The sequence below is a fragment of the Rhinolophus sinicus genome, chromosome 18 (assembly GCF_057876585.1).
Source record: "Rhinolophus sinicus isolate RSI-liver-muscle chromosome 18, RSI-T2T, whole genome shotgun sequence".
Taxonomy (NCBI): domain Eukaryota; kingdom Metazoa; phylum Chordata; class Mammalia; order Chiroptera; family Rhinolophidae; genus Rhinolophus; species Rhinolophus sinicus.
Window position 1 is genome coordinate 75,390,152 of NC_142518.1, and position 23,384 is coordinate 75,413,535.

At 40.9% G+C, this 23,384-nt stretch overlaps 1 protein-coding gene across 14 annotated transcripts in view; it reads left to right on the forward strand.

The window, feature by feature from the left end:
- TMEM164 (transmembrane protein 164) overlaps positions 1 to 23,384 on the forward strand; it is a 201,627-nt gene that overhangs the window by 64,821 nt on the left and 113,422 nt on the right. For 10 of the 14 annotated variants that reach the window (XM_088794795.1, XM_074323807.2, XM_074323800.2 and 7 more), the window contains one exon: positions 12,871 to 12,920. The exons of the other annotated variants lie outside the window; for them this stretch is intronic. In XM_088794795.1, the coding sequence (XP_088650921.1) occupies positions 12,871 to 12,920 (50 nt within the window). The remainder of the gene's footprint in view (positions 1 to 12,870; positions 12,921 to 23,384) is intronic. 14 annotated transcript variants of the gene reach the window in all.

Consider the following 23,384-nt stretch of genomic DNA (forward strand, 5'->3'; position numbering starts at 1 on the left):
GTGTCTTTAGTAGCACTGTTGCGACTGCCTCGATATCCTGAATTGATTCAAAACGTTTTCCTTTCATGGTCATTTTGACTTTGGGGAAGAGCCAGAAGTCACACAGTGCCAGATCTGGTGAATAAGTTGGATGAAGACACACTGTAATGTTTTTATTTTACAGAAATTGCCATACCAGAAGCGATGTGTGACACAGAGCCTTTCCGTTATGATCACAAAATATGGTGAATGCTGCTGCTGAGTGCCATCCAATGGAAAGACAGGGATCTTCAGTATGGGAAGTGGTGCATTGAGCCTTAGTAACAGTGTGTGACACGTTTCAACTTGTTTGGTGCACTCAGTTGGGTGTGAGCTATGGTTGAGAGAAGGTGTGGTTTAAAGTGTGCCCTAAATCATCCTCCATCATGACAATGCTCCATGTCACACATCACTTCTGGTACAGCAATTTCTGTCAAATAAAAACATTACAGTGTGTCCTCATCTACCTTATTTACCGGATCTGGAACCCTGTGACTTCTGGCTCTTCCTTAAAGTCAAAATGATTCAGGACATCGAGGTAGCCACACAGCGCAACTAAAGACACCCCTGAAAGAGGACTTCCAGAGCTGCTTCAAAAAGTGGCAACAATGATGGGATAAGTGTGTCCAAAGTGAGGGAGAGTATTTTGGTAGTGATTCATGGCAATGTGTCTTTTACTGTAATACTTTATTTTATTTAAACATTCACCATATTGTTTGATCATACCTTATATTTACCATTGTAATTAATACGTATCTTGCATGCAAAAATAATAACACTTTCATTACTAATCAGGGCATCTATCAATGGTTCTTGCCCACAGCAGTTATTGTTGCAGTGTTTGCCTACTGTTGATTTTCTGTTTCCCTCATTCCTCCTACCTTTATCAGTTGGAATTCTATTATTCGAAGAGCTGTCCCTTTGCTCCCATTTTCTCAGAGAGCAGTTAGAGAGGAAAGATGTTAGGGAAAGAACATGGCAAATTCAGATTTAGGCATGTTTGGTCTGAGATTTCTCTGTGACGTCCAGATGTTAATATCCAGAAAGTATTTGGTATCTGCATAGGAACAACATTTGAGGTTAAGATATTGGAGGCAAGCACTATTGTTCTTTTCCATTTTAGAATGTGAAAAGTGAGGCTCAGGGTGAAAACCTGAGACATAGTAGGCAATAAAAGTGGTGTGGCAGAAGGGGGTTGGCAGGCACATTGTTGAGAGCCCTGATGACCCTACAAACAACTTTGAACTTTGTTCAATGGCTCACCAGTGCCATTTTAAGATTTGTCATGAGGGAAAGATTGATAATCAAATCCTAGCTCTGCATTTACTACAGCACTGTGTGCAAAATCAGAGAGCTATTTAATATCCCAAATTAAATAAAATCTAAGTACCTAATGAGTTGTACAGGCCATTGGAAAAAAGGAGAGGTGTTATCTGGAGTTAATGGAGGCTTTTTGGAGGAAATAGAACTTGCTGTGGCTTTGGATGGAATTATCAGTGAGAGAAGAGAAAGGACACCAAAGAAGGATGATGCTTTCCATAACTTATACTTATTTTATTCCTTACGATGTGCCAGGTACTGGACTAAGTGCTTCAAGCATTTAATCCTCACATCTATCCTATGAGATAGTACTGTTACAGTCCCCATTTGATATATGAGGAAACTGGGCCTAGAGTGGTTAAGTTTTCTCTCCTGGTAGGCAACTGGACGAGGGAAACCAAATAATATATCACAATGTTGTTATGCAAGCATGGAATTAAAACAAGTGAAGTTCAATGAACTGGACGTTTAATATGAGCTGTTTTTGATGTAGCTCATGGTAGGGATGGATTTTCTATTGAGGTTAAAATAACGATAGCTACTATGTATTGACTGCTAGCTATGTGCTAAGCGTTGTGCAAGTGCTTCACATGCTTTATCTCATTCAATCCTCTCCCAAACCTTGTCAGACATAGATACTATTCTTATTCCTATTTTAGAGATGAAAATTACTCCAATCTCTTGCTTGAGATTACAGTATTGGTGAGTGGCAAAGCCAGCATGTGGACCCAAGTCTGTCTTGACTCTAAAGCCCATAATCTTAACCACTTAGCAATACTAACTATCCTGCTTCCATCCTCTAGGGGATGAACTTGCCAATGGGACTAGAAAACTTAGTGTTTGTGAGCTTGTTCTTTGGACTGTTGACATAAGAATGGCCAAATCTAAAGAGAATTTCTATAAAACTTTATTTGAGCCAAACAGAGGGTAAGCTTGGAAGCAAGATCTCAAAATACTGAGATAAATGGTTCCAGGAAATGACAGTTTGCAGCTTCTTTTTTGCCTTTGGAATTAAGGAGGGAATTAAGGAAGATCTGATTACAGGTAAAGGTGGTCATGCATTAGAAGGAGGGGTCTGACAGACAATAGTTTAGTGGTTACCAGAGGGTAAGGGGGGTGGGGGGTGGGAGATGAGGGTAAGGGGGATTGTGGGGGCAGAGCCCCAGAAAGTAGTTTACAGGCTCTCGGCCTCACTTGGAGGGGTGCTGGCTCGGGTAGTAGATGGCCATCAGCTGTGGCTGATTGGCCGTCAGCTGTAGCCATTGAGCCATTGGCCACAAATATAACTGCTGCGGCTATGAAGGAGAGCCGAGGAGAGTGGAAGAGAGTGGAGAGTCGTCAGTCGGTTGCAGAGAAAACGGACAGCAGGTCACACGTCCAGTGAACCTAGCCTCCAGTGAGACCGTAGTGGTATGACTCCCCTACCTATGGCTCCGTGGGTGTTCCTTTTTGGCCTCACCATATCCTGCGTTCTTGTATGGGGAGCGGGAGCAGAGACCCCGCAGGCTGCCCCCCCCCCCCCCCCCCCGCACGACAGGGATCAAATATGTGGTGATGGAAGGAGAACTGACTCTGGGTGGTGAAACACAATGGGACTTACAGATGATGTAATACAGAATTGTACACCTGAAATCTATGGAATTTTACTAACAATTGTCACCCCAATAAATTTAAAAAAAAGGATTATAAAGAAGGAGGGGTCTGAAAAGAGGCATTTCAAAGGGTGTTAACCTAGATGCACAGAAACAATGGACAGGGCTTGCTTAAGACTAAGTAAGATAAGCCTTTTAGTAAGGAAGTTATATGCCTGGGTGTTGTCACACAACAGCCTAGCAGACTGTTCCCCCCATGTCTTTCCTGTGGAAAGAAGAGTCTGTGAGACTGTATATCCCTGGGACTGTATATTTCTATTTAGTCTCCAAAAGAGGGTTTGCAGCCAATGACGAGTAAGATTCCCCACGGGGGGCGGGGGAGGGCAACTCAAGCCAGGCAGAACCCTGTGGAGACCCCCAATGAGCTGTCTTAGAAAGATTTGGGAAGGGACCTTGTCTCCCCTTCCCCCTGCCTGGGAGAAACCACTGCTGACTCTGGTTTTTCCCCTCTCACCTAATTGTGAGAAAAGTCTTTAGAGCGATAAGATCAAGCTCTCTCTGCTCAGCTCTATAAAACAGTCTCGACATGTGATATACGTCCTTTAGGGAGTCACATGCCTCACCTCAGTCATCATAGGACTTTTGCTTCGGCTGTTTGGGGCCAACATAATTGGTTTGGGTTGTTTCTATAACGTGATGGATGAATCTCACAGACTGTGTCAGAAACAATAACACTCCCTTGTATAGTTATCAATAAATACCACCAGTCGCCTTTATTCTGGGCTCCAGTCTTTCAGAACTGAGTCCCCTGGCCTTCTGAGATTTAACTGCATTAAGTCTCTGTTTGTTTCTTTCTTAAAAACTTAACCCAAAGCCACCCCTTCTTGCACCCTCACTGCCCGTGTTGCGCTGGATATGACACCTGGGGTGTGACTACCCACCATGACCTTCCCAGTTAGGAATTTATGATCAGGTCACCCTGTGAGGTTACTTTCTGTAGAACCCCTTTTTCATCCACAGGCCCCTGAATAGTGCTTGGGTGTGGACACTGCCAAATATGCTTTGTGACTGTGACTCTCCTTATTCTATACCTCAGTGGTTGACCAGCTCCATTCTTTCCTTAGGTATAATTCAAGCAGGTTACAATCTGGTCTTTCAAGTCTGGGAACCATTCTGGCTTTAAGATGATCATACAACCTTTTAAATCCCTTGTATGTTGATTTTAAAGCCCAGCTCTTAGTAGGTACATTTATTTATTTATTTATTTATTTATTTATTTATTTATTTATTTTTTGGTCTAAATTCTTGAGGAAAGGCTCCTTTGTAAGCTCCTTATACTGACAAAAATGATAATTTCTTAGCAAGAGGTAAGAGAAGGAGTTAATGGCAGGACAGAGGATGGGCATTTAACCAAAGGCTCCCTGGAGAAAATAATGCTCGATTTTGTATTTGAAGGGCAAGTAGGAGTTAGTCAGAAGAAGAAAGGTGAGAAGGCCATTCTGAAAGTGAACAGGATTAACAGTGGTACAATTCTTGATATTGGAGATTGAAATTTTTAAAATAAAATTATGAAAATATTAGGAAAACAATAGATGACTCTATAATCTTAGGGTTGTAAAAGACTTTCAAAACATAACACTAAAGACAGGAAATGACCGATACATCTGATTACATAAAAATAAAAAAAAAGCTTCTATACATCGAAAACTACTGAAAGCAGAGCTATAATAACAACCTGGGAAAAATATTTGCAATAAATGTCAATTAGTCTGTGTGAAATGTCATTAAAACATAAATAGCTCTTACACTCAATAACATACCAGTTGAAAAATAGGCAAAGGGCACTGTGGGGACCAAGCCCCAGAAAGCAGTTTCCAGGCTCTCGGCCTCACATAGAAAGCTGCTGGCTCGGGTAGTAAATGGCCATCAGCTGTGATTGGATGGCCATCAGCTGTGGCTAGTTGGCCGTCAGCTGTGACCAGTGAGTCATTGGCCACTAATATAATTGCTGTGGCTAAGCTAGCAGAAAAATGGGGGCTAGCAAGAAGATGGTGGCTGAGCCAGCAAGCAGCGGAGTGAGGGTTGCAGATCGTGTGGCTCCTGCTTCCTGTGTCTCCAACTCAGCCGCCAGCGAGACTATAGTAGTAAGAGTCCCCTACATATGGCTCCGTGGGTGTTCCTTTTTGGCCTCACCATATCCTACGTTTTTATGTGGGGAGCGGGACCAGAGACCCTGCATGACACCCTGCACGACAGGCACAGATGGTCACATCCCCAAAGAAGAAATACAACTGGGCAAAAAACATGTTAGAAAATAGTTATACAAATTAAAGCAATAAAGAGTGTGTGTGTGTGTGTGTGTGTGGGTGGGTGTGGGTGTGGGTGTGTGGTAGGGGAGGGAAAATAATTTTCCCTCTACCCTTCCCGGTACTTGGTTGAGACCCCTCTGTAATAAAAGACAGATTAACAGTAGAAAAACAAACAGACATTTAATAAAATGTATACCTCCTATATACATGGGAGAGACCCAGGAAAACAGTAACTCCCTGAAATGTCCCAAGACACCATCTTAACTACCATCTCCAGGTAAAGACAAAAGGAGTTTGGTATACGAGTTGGGCAGGGGGAGGCCAGGAAAAGCACAGTAAACAAGGATAAGGCTGTTAAGCAGATTTAAGCATTTGCCTTCTCCACTGATGATTTTCTAGAGATTTAGTCATCCTGTTCTTCCTGGTACATTGAGGGAAACACCCTTACAAGTGGAAATTTACCTTGTAAATAAATGTATTTTTTCAAAGAGTAACTTTGAAAACTTCTACTCAGTTTTCAGAGCTTCTCCCATGTCTGTTGTTTCTTAAAATTAATCAGCCTAAGATCATTACTATCCCAAAGAGACATATTTTGGGGTGGCAAACTCTGCTCCCCTTCAGGAGTTTGAGCTATTTCTGTAGGTACTGGTAAGCCACTAACGGATTTTAAATGGCAGGTCAGAGCTGCATTTCAGATAGATCCCTCTTGCAGTAGTGTGCCTGGAGGCTGGAAGTCAGTGAAGAGATTATTGCAGTGGTACTGGGAGAGGATTAGGGCCCAAGAGTATGAACATAGTGAATTCATAGAGCCTAGGACAGACTTTGGGAAGTCCCAGGAATGTGTCTTTCCTATGGTAGTGTAAACCTAAATCAATTTTAGACTGAAATAAAGAATAAAAAGCATTTATTTGAGCAAAAAGAACTGTAGCCTGGGAGACACAGATTCAGGTAACAACTTAAATTGTGTTCCACCGAGACAAAGGGGAGGCCACCTTTTATAATGAAAGATCCTGCCCAGGTTCCCAATTAGGTTCATTTTAGGTAATGAGGTATCCAAATTGTGCAGTTCTGATTGGACTGGGCAGGTCTCAGTCTGTTGGTAGAAAGATGAAACCAGGGTTTTCCTGCAGTGGTTGACTCAGACATCATAAATAAGTGGGGCATAGTGCAGGGAGCCGAGAGTTCAGGCTGAGGGTCTTCCTGATATGCAGAGTTCATGAGGAGCCCCCGTCAGCAAATGGCCGCTAGGCTCTTATTATTTATAAAATTTGGATACTCTGTTTACCACGGGGGCGGGGGTCCATCTTAGCAGATAAATTTATTCTTGGAGTTCACATCAAATGAATCTTGTTGGGGTCCACGGTGGGTAATGGTTATAAACAGTAGTCCTTGGGAATTCTCAAATAGCTGCGTGTCATCATATGAGGTGGAGCCAGGAGAACTGGAGCCGGAGGGCTGGGCCTGAGAAGATTATGTGCAGGGCAAACACCACTCTCCTGTCCCTCTCTCTGTTTCCCTTTCATTTACTTTTCCCATCCCCCTTCACTGCTTAACCTGGCTAGTCTCTCATTTAGAATGGTCTGTGGTAACTGGCCCTCCTTCCAAATTACATTTCTCATAGTACTGACACTTCTTCCTGTGAACAAAAATTACAATTTTTAGGCATTATGAAAATGGGGTTTATTGAATCTAATGTTGGGGTAGAGCAGAAATTAATCGGAGACTGGACAATGATACCAATGAAGTTGGAGCTGATGTGACTGTGGCACGGGAACAGGAACAGGGCAGTGGTACAGGGGATGGCTTGGCTGGGAGGTTGGGTAGGGAAGGTGGGAACCTGGAACCAACCAGGGAGGTTCAGGGGTAGAGGGTGAACTGGTACAGTTGCTGGTGCCTAGAGTGGGTATTAAACAATATTTTTTGTCTGAAAGCTTTTCTGAAAGGGAGGATTTATTGAGCTAGCCAGAAAAAGGATCAGGTTTGGGGACATACAGTCTAAACCACCACCAACAGTGGAGAAGACAAATATGTCCACTTTCCTGGAGCTAACGGGAATTTTTTACGCAATGAATTTGGGGAAGAAAGACAAAGAAAGGCGTAACTTGTTTTGAAAGAATTTACACTGGCTATAGATAAAGTTGGGCGGAGAAGGGGAAGGGAGGGCAGTTCTAGGATAGGTGCATAGTCTGTAAGGGAAAGAATTTTACTACTTCTTGATTTGTTGTGGGCAACAATCCAGAAAGTTCATGCATGACCCATATGCAGTGGGGTCTGGTATCTGGTGGTCAACTATTTTTTTTCCTTTTTCTTTTTTTTCTCTCAAATAGCCACCTGGAAGTTGATTCCAAGTTTAAACCTACATTGAAGAATGTGAGCAGTCTTTTGTTAGTTTCAGCCCGTAGCTGTTAACTGATTAACTACTCTTGTCTCTTCTACCCTCCAGCCCTGTTGTAATTTAATTTAGGACATCTTAGAATTTTTCTCTTATCAGGAGCTTAGGAAAGACCTGGATTTACAAGTTTCTGAGGAGGAGAACCTTGGACTAGTATAGGGAACTTTTCTGAGGAAGCTGAAAGAAAGTGATTTTGAATAAAACCTTGGGGGTTTTCCTGGAAAAACCAGCCAAGAAAGACCTTTGTTTTGTAAGGATGCAAGAATTGCAAGCACCCAACAGACCTGGGAATGAGGCAAGTTGGAGCTAAGATGAGCCTGTCTTAGGTAATGCTGAAGTCTGAAACCCATTTGTGTCAGTGTGATTTGCTTCCCAGTTAGGTTTGTATTTTGAGATGTCTCACATTATAGAGAGCAGAATTTGTGAGCTGTGTGGTGGCATAAGTGTGGGGCCATTGGGCTGACTGTGTGATTTGGGTCAAGGGGCAGGGCTGGAGTCTAGAGAACGAAAGCCCCCGTGAGGCCGGGAATTGCTTGGACATGAGGTGGAAAGTGTGTTGATCTGGGTTCTTGTCAGAAAGTGTGTCAGAACTTCTTCCCTTGGGTTTCTTCATCTGTAAAGTGGGATTTAACAAGGTCCTGCTTACCTCCCAAGAGATGGGAAAATGGAAGGCTCTGTCACATTTCTCTCTGTGCTACCTGCTCATGCACTTTTGTTCAGATGCTGAGGTGGGCAACTTGGGCATGAATACTAAGTGCCAAGTCAGTGCTGGGATATGCTCAGATGCATTTTCACTTTCCTGCTATCCTTATTTGCACTCCCAAGTGTCTTCTCTTCCTACTCTTTTTGCAGCTGAAGGGAAATTTAGCTTTCTGTCTGCTAGTCCAAAACGCATACTACCAGAGTTTGTAGGTGGTTTGCAGTCAACCAAGAAAGAAAGCAGGGCTGGGGGCCTGTGGACCTCCGAATGAAAACGTTTTCACGTGACTCATTTGGTTAATCACGATTATGTATGTGGCTCCAGCATGACAGAGCAGAGGGGTTCAAAGTTACAAGTCTTTGAAGTTGCTAAAGGAGGCTATTGTTAAACAAAAACCTTCCAGGCCAAAAGTTTTTCTGGAAGAAAGGGTGTATTGAGCCATTTGCTAGCCAAAGAAAGGACCAGGTCCTGGGACATGCAGTCTAACCACCAGCAGCAGGGTTAGGTGGAAAAGACAAACATGACAGTCATCCTGGAGTTGGCAGACTCCTTTATACCTCAAGTTTTCAGAAGAAAGAAGTTGTTTCAACAGAATTTACATAGGCTACAGCTAAAGGGGGTGCGAGAAGGTGAACTGGGGCTAGTTCTGGGACAGGTGTACAGTCCCTAGGAAAAAACATATGCTCATTACGATTGGTTGTGGCAACAGTCTGGAAAGTTCACGTATAAGCAAGATGTGGTGGCATCTGGTGGTCAGCTATTCAGCTATTCTCTCTAGATAATCATGGAAAGTAGTCACCTAGAAGTTAATTCAAAGTTTCAATATACATTCAGGAATGCGAGCAGTCTTTCGCTGGTTCTGTTAACAGATTACTTTTCCTTGTGTCTTCCTTCCACCCTCCAGCCTGCTGTAATTTAATTTAGGACATCTCAGAATTTTTCTTTGTCATGATGAGTTTACTGGAAATGCAATATGATGAATTTAGGGTTCTTTTTCAAATCTGCTGGTTTGATATGTCTACATGTGTCTGATTTAAAGATTTCTTGAGAAAGATACCCTCTATCCTGGTTTTGGGAATAGACAGGCAAGGTGAGAAAGGCCAAAGCACTGGTTGCAATGACGTTGCCACATGAAAGTAACTGTTGGAAAACTCAAGACTAGATTAGTTGCCTCAAAAGAAGTTAGATCCATGATTTAATTGAGGATAATATGACACCTTACAGGGTTGGAACTGGAAGCTTGCTTCCTTTAGTAGGTTTCTTCTGGGCTTCTGGCATAGGGTTGTCATGGATCAGAGCCAGCCAAATGGAGCAGTTACAGGGAAATCTGCCCCCAAGAATCTGCTCACCTCTTCTTGGCTGTGGGTATAGAAAGACTTAACTGTGGGGCTCAGTGGCAAACTTTTGCTTCTCTGTTTAGCATGTTGGAAGTATCCTGCATATTCCAGAATCTCAGGAAGGCTGCTGGTATAGTTCTTAGGAGACTGAGAAGTGCTGAGGACCTTTGCAAGGTGGGGGTCCCTCTTTGCTCTCTGTGTACTGTAGCTTCTGAGTGTAGCCTGTGATGGGCCAGATGCTGGGTAACTATGTGCAGCCTCCAACTTGGTTCCTTGCCTAAGGTGAGTAACTCTACTGCTGGGTCAATGGTAAAGAATACCAGCTCTGTTTCTTTCCTTCTTGGACTGTTCCTGAGGGGTAGAGTGGGGAGTGGGGATAAGTTCATTTTTGGATGATAGAAATTCTAAGTCAACAATCCTTATTGTAAACCATTAAGGTTATATGTATTTCAGAAATCAAAAAGTTTCTTAGTTATGGGGTGCTTCCCCAGACCCCACTGATAGTATGTGTGTTGCAGAATCCAAGACCGGAAAGAACCCAAGTGGCAATGAGAGAGTTGGGAGAGTCAGCTTTATTACGCCGGCGGGCTCAGCGGGACCCTTCCCAAAAGATTGAGCCCCTAGCAAGGGTTTGAGCAGGTTTTTATGGGTTGGGGACTTCCTTGAGTTGGGGAAGGGGTAGGTGTCGTCTGGTGATTGGTTCAAGGTGTGGCGTGGAGGGGGTTATGCGGAAGTGGGCTGGGGCTTAGGCTGGGGATTTCTCTCTCCGCTCGGGCCACCATTTTAGCTCAGTTCCACGTGGCAGGGAACCATTTTAAGGTCAGTTTCCCCATCATGTGTAAAATACCCTACATGCACTGTATTGCACCCCATAATCAAAATACATTATTTTTATGGAAAGTGTATGACTATGCACCATAAGCATAATAGACAAAATCTGTGAAGTGCCTCAGCTCACTTCAAATCATGTTTTGTTAACAAATTAGCTTTGAAAAAAACAGACTTTTAGAGCTTTTTAGATTAGGCAATTGCTGATAAAGGAGTGTGGACCTGTAATTGTCATTGGTTTTGCACTTTTAATCAAATGGATCCGCTGGGGAAAGGCACATTCTTGATAGATATTTCCGTGGAGGTGTTCTCTGATGAGGTGTTCTGCAGGTGATGGGTTCCTGCCTGTGTTCTTTTCAAGATCATTTCTTTTCCATTCTTTCTCTTCCTCTTGGCAGGGATTCAAACGGGTGTTTTATAGTGTTTTTCCTGATAGTACCCTATCCTTCTAAATGTAGGCTTTGAGAGAACTGAAGAACCAAATGCTAGAGAATATACACATGACAAAGCTAAACAAGTCTATAATATATAATGTAGATAATCTATATTAATAAATGCTCACAAGAAGGACACATATTGATGATCTTATAAGCCACACCATTAAATCACTGTAAGTGAAGGACCTCCAGAAACATGCTTTTTTTTTTTTTTTTTTTTTAAATCAGTCCTTAGTCCTTCTGAATGTCTCTGATTCTGGGCCAAGGTCAAACATTCAGCATATGTGGCTTCCAGGAGTGGTTGAATGTCCTGGGTGTTTGTTAAATATGCAGATTCCTGAAGTCCCAGACTTCTGGAATGGGCATTCCTAATGGAGGAACCTAGGAATTCGCATGTTTAATAAGCGACCTGCAAGGGTTTCTTTGTCCCTCTGGAGAACCAGTCCTTGGGTGAAGGTCAAATTGCCACAGCTTTGAAGGCTGTAACCCAAGCTTAGGTCAAACGAAGTAACATGGAACTGATTTGTCTCTTAGAACAAGGTTCATTTTGTTTGGTTTGACCTGGGAGGAAAATTGAAGAGTAAAACAACTTAGTCATGCTTAGAAATGAACCATTCCAATGTGGGGGAGGAAAAATAATTTTCCCTCTACCCTTCTAGGTTCTTAGCTGAGATCCTCCTGTTATAAAAGACATATTAACAGGAGAAAAATGAACAGCTTTTTCATAAAATGTATACCTCCAATGTACATGGTAGATAGCTAGGAAAACAGTAATTTTCTGAAACGATCAAAGCTATCACCTTAAATACCATCTCCAATTAAAGATAAAAGAAGATGTGGGGGTGGGAGAGTTATGGGAGGTGATCAGGAAAAACACAATAAACCAGAAGAGTAAGCTTGTTATGCAGATTTAAGACCTTGTCTTCTCCATGGAAGAGAGTTTCTAGTGATTCAGTCATTCTTCTCTTCCTGGTAAGCAAAGGGAGACACCCTTGCAAGTGGAGATTTCCTTACCAATGTGAACATCTCTTATAAAAGGGTAACTGTCTACTCAGTTTTCAGAGCTTTTCCAGTGTCTGCTGTTTTTTTAAAAATAATCAGCCTAATATAATCTTTGGGCCAAAGAGAGATTTGGGGGAGGCAAATTCTGCTCCCATTCAAAATAAAAGGGAAGTATAGATAGAGCCTGGGGTTTGCAATACTGATAGTGTTGCCAGTTAAAGTACAGGACGCCCAGTTAAATTTGAGTTTCAGATAAACATTGACTAATGTTTTGATATAATTATATCCTAAATATTGCATGGAATATACTTGTACTAAAACATTGTTCATTGTTTATCTGAAAGTGACATTTAACTGGTCATCCTGTATTTTCATTTGTTGAATTTGACAGTGCTGGGTATTGATTAACACACCTTCCACCATAGGAGGAAAATCAGATGGTATGTGTGTACTTGTTCTATGCTTGGAATCTTATTTGTACTTGTCTTGGGTTGAAAGCTCCTAGACTGGCTTCTTGTGTTGTATTGAAGTTGAAGTATTGAAAAATTGAGTCTTGTTCTAGAAGTTAAGAGGAAGTATCCCAGAGGTTGAAAGGGCCTAAGAAAAACTTTCTCCATCTCCTACCTCCCCCACAAAAAACTCTTACTCCCTCACTCTCCATCTCTTTCCATCTCCCTCCCATCATACACACACACATTCAGTCATACACACACGTAGATGTATGTGCAAACACAAACATATTTGGAAAATCACCTGCTTGCCTTTTTAATTTTTTATATTACATTTTCCGTGTTAAAGTTTGGTTTTTTTATTATTGTTGTTGTTATCATCATCATCATCATCATTATTATTATTATTATTATTATTAAAGCAACATTGTCTCACTGCATCCAGCATTTCTCTTGATAACCATACTTAATTCTTTTCCATTGCAGATCTTTCTCCTGGCCTGCCCTCCATGTCCGGGAGCTATTGTCGTCTTCAAGTAAGGGAAAATTGTTTTTTGCTTTGTTGCCATTGCTATTCAGACTCTTTTGTCTGATTGCCTAGGAAGATGAGTGCTTTGCTGTGAACACCTTGGGCCTGCACCACTTTCTTTCTGGGCAACCCAAAGGACAAAGTCTGTGAGGGCCTCGTGAAACAGGGAAATGTTCTATATGTAGATGTGGCTTTTGTGAAGCCCTGACAAATCATTTTTAGCTCTTCCTTATGATGGTGGTTTATGGCCAACGTATGCTCCCTGGGAAGGTTGCTGCCTTCCTAACGTTCCTCTTGAGAGCATGCGGGGGTCAGACATCTTTCCTCATCTGAAGAATTTTTTTTTTTTTTTTTAAGCAGGACTTTATTGGGGAACAGTGTGTATTTTTCTAGGACTTTTTCCAAGTCCAGTTGTTGTCCTTTCAATCTTAGTTGTGGAGGGTGCCGTTCAGCTTCAAGTTGTTGTCCTTTCAGTCTTAGTTGTGGAGGGCGCAGCTCAGCTCCAGGTCCAGTTGCCATTTTTAGTTGCCAGGGGCACAGCCCACCATCCCTTGCGGGAGTCAAACGGGCAACCTTATGGTTGAGAGGACGCGCTCGAACCAACTGAGCCATCTGGGAGCTCAGCGGCAGCTCAGCTCAAGGTGCCGTGTTCAATCTTAGTTGCAGGGGGCTCTGCCCACCATCCCTTGCCAGACTCGAGGAGCTGAACCGGCAACCTTGTGGTTGAGAGCCCACTGGCCCATGTGGGAATCGAACCGGCAGCCTTCGGAGTTAGGAGCATGGAGCTCTAACTGCCTCAGCCACCGGGCCGGCCCAAGAATTTTTTCATTTTGGTCCTGCTGCTCCATCGAGGAGACGATTCTTCATTTTGAAGACCTTTTTCTTGTGTTTATATGGTTTTGTTTTTCTTAAAATTAAAGTGAGAAGAGGAACCTATCACCTGTATTACAAGTCCTGTCTTTCTGAAAAATAGCAAGCATCAAATCCATTAAAGTGTATTTCAGGCAAATCGTGTTTATCTGAAGGCAAGGTTGCTTAAATGAAATTCTCAAGAGCCCTGGAACCCTCATTTTTAACTGTGAATTCTGACCATCTCACTTATCAGGCCTTTTATTAGAGTTGCTAACGGGAAGCTCAATTGACCAAATTAATTTCATCTCTTTCCTTCTTTCCTGGCCCCCATTTTGAAGCTGTTCCTGAGCAGTGAAATGGCCATATGCCAGAGGGAAGGGACAGGAAGTAAAGAGCCCAGCAGATCCTTGGATAATTGAGAGTGGTATAGATGGCTTACTGATTGACTTAAGTCATTAAAGTATTAGGTAGAGGAAAATATACCCTATTTGCTGCTTTAAATACCTTCTTGGAATACCCAATTAGTCTCATGCCTTAGATGAGTAACCTGTTGGATGAGGGATAATGGATCCTGATTTCATATATCTTGTACTTAGACAGCTCCTAAGCAGAAGGGGTACTTAACCCTGTTTCCTTCCCTTGATTTCCCAAAATGAGCTCAATTTTTCAGTGTAATGTTTATAAAGTAACATTTATTAGTTTTATTTCATTATTATGAAACTAACAGTTCTCACTATAGAAAATAGAGACACATAAAGAGGAAAATAAACATCTCCCTTAATCCTACCATCAAGAGATAATTTTGGTTATTTTCTTTCTTGTTTTAGTAAGCAGAGATTATGTTTAGGTTTTTTATTGTATCTTTTCTAAACTTAATTCCTTTTATATATACAGTTTTTATACATAAAAATACATACGTATGATTGCTGGATTTTTAAATAGTGATTCTTTTGATTTTTTCCTTCTTTTATTTGGCTCTTACCTCTATCTTTCCATGCCATACCTGTATATTGCCAAACCAGTATCCTTCCACATTTTTCTCCATGCTCATAGATGTATACACACACACACGCACACACACACACGGGTTTTCAAATGTTTTTTAAAGCTTTTTGTTAAAAATATAGTTAATATACAATATTATATTAGTTTCAAGGGTACAGCATAGTTATTCAACATTTATATACATAAAGAAGTGATTACCATCATAAGTCTCGTAACCATCTCACACCCTACCATGCTATCACAATATTATTGACTATATTCCTTATGCTGTATATTACATCCCCATGACTTACTTGTTTTATACCTGGAAATTTAGATCTCTTACTTCCCTTCACCTTTACCCCCTTTTTAAATTTCTCAATTACAGTTGACGTTTTATATTAATTTCAGGTGTACAGCATAGTGGTTAGACCTTTATATAATTTAAGAAGTGATCCCCCTGACTAGTCTAATACCCATCTGGCACTATGCATGGTTATTACCATATCATTGAGTATATTACCTATACTTTACATCCCCATGACTATTTTGTAACTACCAATTTGTACTTCTTAATGTCTTCATTTTTTCACCCTGCTCCCAATCCCCCTCCCATCTATCACACCAATAAAACTAGTACCAATCTGACACCATATGTAGTTATTACAATATTATTGACTATATTCCTAATACTATACCTTACATCCCCATAACTACTTTGGAACAACCAATTTGTAGTTCTTAATCCCTCCCCTTTTTTCACCCATATCCCCAACCCCCCTCCCCTGTGGCAATCATCAAAATGTTTTCTGCATCTGTGAATTCGCTTCTGTTTTGTTTGTTTCTTTCTTTTGTTCTTTAGATTCTATACACAAGAAAAATCACATTGCATCTGTTTTTCTCTGACATACTTCACTCAGCACAATACCTTCCAGGTCCATCCATCCCCCCGCCAATGGCAAGAACCCATCCTTTTCGTGGCCAACCAATATTCCATTGTATATATCCACCACCTCTTCTTTATCTATTCTTCCATCGACGGACACCCAGACTGCCTCCACATCTTGGCCATTGTATACAATGCTGCAGTGAACATATGGATGCACACGTCCCTCGAAGTAGCATTTTGGTTTCTTCGGATAAATACCCTGAAGTGGGACTACTGGGTCCTTCTTTGTCTCTTGTTATAAAGTCTATTTTGCCTTTGTTTTGAAGTCTATTTTGTCTGGTATAAGTATTGCTACTTCAGTTTTTTTGCTTGTTTCCATTTTCATGAAATATCTTTTTCCATCCCTTTACTTTCTGTCTGTGTGTGTCTTTTAATCTGAAGTGATTCTCTTGTAGGCAGCATATTTAATGGTTTTGTTTTCTTATCCATTCAGCCCTCCTATGTCTTTTGTGTGGAACATTTAACCCATTTACATCGAAGGTAATTATTGATAGATATGTAGTTATTGCCATTTTATAATTCATAATTTTGATTTTTTTTCCATCTTAAAGAAGTCCTTCTAACATTCTTTGTAATACTGGTTTGGTCGTGGTGAACTCCTTTAGCTTTATCTTGTCTGGGAAGCTCTTTAATCTGTCCTTTGATTCTAAATGATATCTTTGCTGGGTAGAATAATCTTGGTTGCAGATCCTCGCTTTTCATCACATTGAACATTTGTGCCAATCCCTTCTGGCCTGCAAAGTTTCTGTTGAGAATTCAGCTGAAAATCTTATGAGAGCTCATTTTTTTTTTTTTTAATTTTATTTTATTAAATTTATTGGGGTGACAATTGTTAGTAAAATTACATAGATTTCAGGTGCACAATTCTGTTTTTTTTGGATTCTTTTTTCCTTTTGCTGTTTTGATTGGGTGTTTTATGCTACCTTGTCTTCCAAATCACTGATTTGATCCTCTGCTTCATCCGGTCTGCTAGTGATTCCTTCTAGTGCATTCTTCATTTCAGTTATTGTAGTCTTCACTTCTGACTTTTTTTTATGGTTTCCATATATATTTTTTTTAATGTTTACTGTCTTTTTGTTGAAGTTCTCACTAAGTTCCTTGAGCATCCTTATAACCATTGTTTTGAACTCTGTCTCTGGTAGGTTGCTTGCCTCCATTTTTTTTTCGTTTTTTGGTTCTTTTTCTTTAGTTTTCTCCTGTGTTCTTTCACTGGGGACATACTTCTTTGTTTCCTCATATTGGCTGCCTCTCTGTGTTTGTTTCTATGTATTAGGTAGATCTGCTACATCACCCAGTCTTGGCCAGGTAGCCTTATGTATAGGTGCCCTGTGTGGTCCTGGCACAGTCTCCCTGGTCAACTCTTCCGAGTTCTCCAGGAATGTCCCTTGTGTGGGTTGTGTGTGTCCTCCTTTTACAGTTGAGCCTTGATTGCTATTGGTACGTCAGTGGGTGGTATTGATCTTGGGGCTGATTGGCTGTGGGGTTTGGCCATGTCCACAGCTTATGGGCTGCTGTGCGGGAGGCTTACCCCACTGTGTGGGATTTGCCCCAGCAGTCTCTGGTGCTTGTTGAGACTGCGCTTTGTGTGTGCTTCTTGTGGGGCTAATTGGGCAGTGCTTGCTGTGGTCTGAAGCCAACCTCCAAGTATGTTGGTTCTGGGCCTTTTGGGAAGGCATTCTGGTGCAGGCCCAGCTCACCAATTGCCTATGACTGGCTAGGGACTCGTTGGTAGGAGTTACAAAAGGATCCATGGTTGTTTCCTGCCTATGCTGGACCTGGAGGCATGTGGGAGAGGCCATGCTGCGAATGAAGGAAGGTTCCCACCAGTACTAGGCCTGGAGTAGCTCCACAAAAAGCCAGGATACTCCAAGGGCTGCTGCCACCTGCCAGCTCCCTTAAGGTTCAGCCATTGATAAAGCCTCATGAGGTATAGAAGTTGAGTGAGGCAGGGTCTCAGGGAGTCACTAGAGTGGGAAGAATTGTGTTCACCAGGTTAATGTAGATTCTGGTTTGGTTCCAGTGCTGAGACTGGAGCTACTCAGCAAAAGTCTCAAAGCACAGCGAAGCCAATTGCTTACTGCCTGGGGCTCATGGACCTGGATAGTTTTCTAAGAATGAGTGCAATGCAGGCAGGGCTGGCTGCTCACTGAGAAAGTGCGTCTGGCATTAGGTGAATTGCGTGGGGTGGGGTCCTAGCAGAGCTCATCAGACCAATTCAGATTCAGATTTGGGCATGGGCTTGGGAGGAGGGCTCAACACAGGAAAGATGACACCCACCCACTGGCTGTATGGGAAAAGGACCCCACACAGGGAAAATGGCGAATTTTCTCCAGCCCTCGCCCTAAGCCTCACACCTCAGTCTTCCTCCCTTATGCCTTCTAACACCCCCTGAGTCACCGTCCCTCGCCAGAGCGCAGGGTGAGTGCCTGTGAGTGACTGAGTCGTGCGCGGGCCCCTTAATAGGACTTCTGGGTTTCCCACAGCCTTCCGTCCCACCTGGATTGTCAGAATCTCCACTTTTTTTCACAGCCAGATATTGTGGGGGCTCCTTTTCCTGGCACCACTACTTTGGGCTGGGGAGCCTAGTGTGGGGCTGGGGTATTTGGCTACTCCCAGGGAAACCTCTGTGGCCAAGATATCCCTCCTGATTCTCAACTGCCACATGGAGGTTTGGGTCCCACCTGTTCCATGTCTCTGTCCCTCCTACCAGACTCAATGTGTCTTCTTCTTTTTATCCTTAGTTATAAAACTTCTGTTCAGGTAGACTTCAGATGGTTCTCCTGGTTGATTGTTCTGTAATTTAATTGTACTTTTAATGAGTTCACGGAAGGAAGCAGGCACGATGTTTATCTACTCTGCCATCTTTGAGCTCTAGAATGTTGTATTGTTCATTATTTTACAAAAATAGAATCTTATGCATACTTTAATACGTCTTGCTTTTTTCACTCAATAATATCTCATGGAAATCTATCAAAATCTGTTGGTATAGCTCTTATTCTTTTAAAACAAGGCTGTGAAATAGTTCATAGATGCGCAACAATTCATTTCCCTACCACTGTAAGGTGTTAGAGTTCTTTTATAATTTTGGAAACTTAATGGATAAATTTCCTTGGCTACTAATGAATTTCAGTATCGTCTCATATTTTTTGTCCATTTACATTTGCTCTTTGAGTTGTCTGTTCATATTATCTGTCCAATTCCCATGAGTTGTTTATATTTTTCTTAATTTGTAAGACCTCTTTGTGTATTTTGGTTATTGGCCCGTTGTCTGTCATCATTGTTACAGATAATTTTTCCCAAATCTCTAAGTATTGAATTTGCTGATGGTACATTTTCCCACATATATGTGTTGTTTTTTTTCTGTTTTCCTTTTTCATATCCAAATATGACTGTTACCGTGTTTCCCTGAAAATAAGACCGAGTCTTATATTAATTTTTGTTCTAAGAGATGCATTAGGGTTTATGTTCAGGGAATGTCATCCTGAAAGTTCTCTGAAAAATCATGCTAGGGCTTATTTTCCGCTTAGGTCTTATTTTCGGGGAAACGTGGTATTATAAAGCTTCCTGTTTCCAGTCTTGGTTAAGGCTGTTTTCCTAAAGGTGAATAGAATAGCTGTTGGAGTAGCAAAATATATATTAAATAATCCCTACTTTTCCCTAGTAGGTATTTATGAATTCTGTATTCTGTTTCATCCATTTGTCTATTTGTGTGCCTAAATCATATTGGTGACATTAGCTTAAAAATTATTTCTCTTGGCTATTCTTTGGCATTCTTTCTTACATACAAATTTTAAGATCACTTTTATTGAACCCTTCTCCCCATTGGGATTCTAATTAGAAGTGCATTAAATGCACATTTCAGTTTGTGAGAATTGATTTTTTTAGTTATATAGCTCTTTAAGAAATGGTAATTTTCCCATCTGTTTAAATCTTGTTGTACGTCTTTCAATTAGATTTAACCTTTTTAAAATATATGCTCAGTGCCTTTCTTAATATATTTATTCTTAAAAATATTGGTAACTTTTTTGTTGTTTTTCATGAGTGGAATATTTTCTCCTTTCCATTCCCAAGTGCTTCTTTCTAGAATAGAAAAAGTTTATTGAATTTTAAAATAGTTCTTATCTCTAGCTATCTTACCAAATTCTCTTGTTAGTTTTGGTAAATTTTATTTCAGTTTTATCACTTCTTTCTATTGGTTATTACAGCTATTTCATTTTCTTTTTTAAAAATAACTAGGTGTGTTTAGAGATTCTTTTTTGTTTGTTTGTTTGTTTAAAAACAACTTTTATTTATTTTTAACTGTGTTTTTCCAGGACCCATCAGCTCCAAGTCAAGTAGTTGTTTCAATCTAGTTGTGGAGGGCACAGCTCACAGTGGCCCATGTGGGGATTTTGTTGTTAAGAGCACTGCGCTCTAACCAACTGAGCTAACTGGCCACACCTAGTTATTTCATTTTCTTAGGTTTTTGCATTTGTTACAAACTCAAACACACAGTTAAATAATATTGCTGATAGACCACTCTGTCTAAAAACAATTTTAAATTGAAATGTTTTCTGTGTTCCTCAATATTTGCTGGTTGTATTTGTTAAATAGTCTATTATATTTAAACAGTTTCCTCGTTTACTTTAGAGTAATTTTAAAAAGGAATGGTTGCTGTATTTTATCAAATACTTTCTCAGTGTTTGTTGATCACGCTATTTTTTTCATTTAAGTTTTTGATACAGTGAATTATATCAGTAGGTACATTATTAAAATAATCCCTGCCAATCATAGAATATTATTATTTTGATACATTGCTGGATTCTATTTGTCAGTCTTTTATTTAGAACTTGGTCTCACTATTCATAAGATTGTAGCCTGTTTTTGGATTCTTTTCATCAGGGTTAAGTACTAAAATTACGGTGACTATGTAAAATGAACTGCAAAATGTTCCTTCTTTTTCTCTGGCCAGGAATATTTTAGTTACCCTAGAAATCACGTGTTTTTTAAAGGTGAGATAAAACTTAACTGTGAAGCCCACTTGGTCTTAGTGCCTATTTCAGTGGGTATGCCCTCAATCATCTTTCTAACATTTTGTATGTCAATTAGTCTATTCAAATCTTTTTTGGTCAATTTTGCTCATATGTATTTTGCTGGAAAATTATCCATTTCTTATAAGCTCTCAGTTTTGTGTCCATGAATTTAGTTGAGCATGTAGTACTCCCTTATTTTATAATTTTTTTAAAAAAAATTTATTTGGGAAGGGGAATAGGACTTTATTGGGGAACAGTGTGTATTTCCAGGACTTTTTTTTTTTTAATTGGGGAACAGTAGTGTGTTTTTCCCAGGACTCATCAGCTCCATCCAAGTCAAGTTGTTGTCCTTTCAATCTTAGTTGTGGAGGGCACAGCTCAGCTCCAGGTCCAGTTGACATTGTTAGTTTTAGAGGGCGCAACCCACCATATCTTGCAGGAGTTGAACCGGCAACCCTGTGGTTGAGAGCACAAGCTCCAAACAACTGAGCCATCCCAGAGCTCAGTGGCAGCTCAGCTTAAGGTGCCGTGTTCAATCTTAGTTGCAGGGGGCGCTGCCCACCATCCCTTGTGGGAGTCGAACTGTCAACCTTGTGGCTGAGAGCCCGTGTTCCAACCAACTGAGCCACCTGGGTGCTCAGCGGCAGATCATTGACTTCATTCTAGTTGCGGGGGGCGCACCTCGCTCGCCCATGTGGGAATTGAACTGGCAGCTCTGTTGCCCAGAGCTCCAGCTATAACGAACTGAGCCACCCATCCACCCCTTATTTTATAATTTTAAAAACAATCGTCTCATCTGTAGTCGTGTGTTCTTTCTTCGGCTTAATCTTGTCTGTTTTTATGTTTTCTTACATATTTTAGACAGTTGTGAGCACTTTATCTATTTCTGCTTGATTTATAGAACTTGGTTTTGGATACATTTATCCTTTTTACCTTTATGTGTGTGTGTACGTAATTCTTTTTAACTTAATGTTCAGTTTTTTATCTATATTGATGATATTCTCTTGTTTTTTCTTATCTCTCAAGACATATATATACATATATTCCTTTACATTTGTCCTCTTTAATTATAATTCTTTATTCTGCTTTGTTCACTTAATGATAACTTCTCCCCAACTTTTTTTTAAAAAAGATTTTATTGGGGAAGGGGAACAGGACTTTATTGGGGAACAGTGTGTACTTCCATGCCCTTCCTCCAAGTCAAGTTGTCGTCCCCTCAATCCTAGTCGCGGAGGGTGGTGCCCAGCTTCAAGTTGTTGTCCTTTCAGTCTTAGCTGTGGAGGGCGCAGCTCAGCTCCAGGTCCAGTTGCCATTGCTAGTTGCAGGGGGCACAGCCCACCATCCCTTGTGGGAGTCGAACCGGCAACCTTGTGGTTGAGAGGACGCACTCCAAACAACTGAGCCATCCAGGAGCACAGCGGCAGCTCAGCACAAGGTGCCGTGTTCAATCTTAGTTGCAGGGGGCACTGCCCACCATCCCCTGCGGGAGTCGAGGAATTGAACTGGCAACCTTGTACCTTGTGGTTGAGAGCCCACTGGCCCATGTGGGAATCGAACCGGCAGCCTTCGGAGTTAGGAGCTCGGAGCTCTAACCACCTGAGCCACCGGGCCGGCCCTAATATGGCCATTTTACCTATGTAGATTCTTCCAATCCATGGACGTGGAATGTCTTTCCATTTCTTTGTGTCTTCTTCAATTTCTTTTAAAAATGTCTCATAGTTTTCAGTATATAGGTCTTTTACATCCTTGGTTAAGCTTATTCTTAGGTATTTTATTCTTTTTGTTGCAATTGCAAAAGGAGTTATTTTTTAATTTCTTTTTCTGAGGTTTTATTGTTAGTAGATAGGAATGCAATGGACTTTTGTACGTTGATTTTGTAGCCAGCAACTTTACTGTATTCGTTGATTGTTTCTAATAGCTTTTTGGTGAAGTCTTTAGGGTTTTCTGTATATAGCATCATGTCATCTGCAAAGAGTGCCAATTTAACTTCTTCATTCCCAATTTGGATGCCTTTTATTTCTTTCTCTTGCCTGATTGCTCTGGCTAGGTCTTCCAATATACCATGTTGAAAAGCAGAGGTGATAGATGAGAGCCCTGTTGTGTTCCTGAATTTAGAGCAAAGGCTTCAAGTTTTCACCATTAATTATGGTATTAGCTGAGGGTTTGTCATATATGGCCTTTATTATGTTAAGGTATTTTCCTTCTATACCTATTTTATTAAGTGTTTTAATTGTAAATGGATGTTGTATCTTGTCAAATGTTTTTTTCTCCATCAATTGATATAATCGTATTTTTGTCCTTTATTTTGTTTATGTGGTGTATCACATTGATCGATTTGTGTTTGTTGAACCATCCTTGTACCCGTATGATGAACCCCACTTGGGCGTGATGTATAACCTTTTTAATGCATTGTTGCATTCGATTTGTTAGCATTTTGTTTAGGATTTTTGCATCTGTGTTCATGACAGATAATGGTCTGCAGTTCTCTTCTTTTGTGTTATCCTTCCCAGGTTTGGTATCAGAGTAATGTTGGCCTCATAAAATGAGTTAGGGAGTATTGTCTCTTCTTCAATTTTTTGGAAGAGTTTGAGTAGGATTGGTATTAGATCCTCTTTGAAGGTTTGGTAGAATTCACTAGTGAAGCTGTCTTGTCCCGGACTTTTGCTTTTGGGAA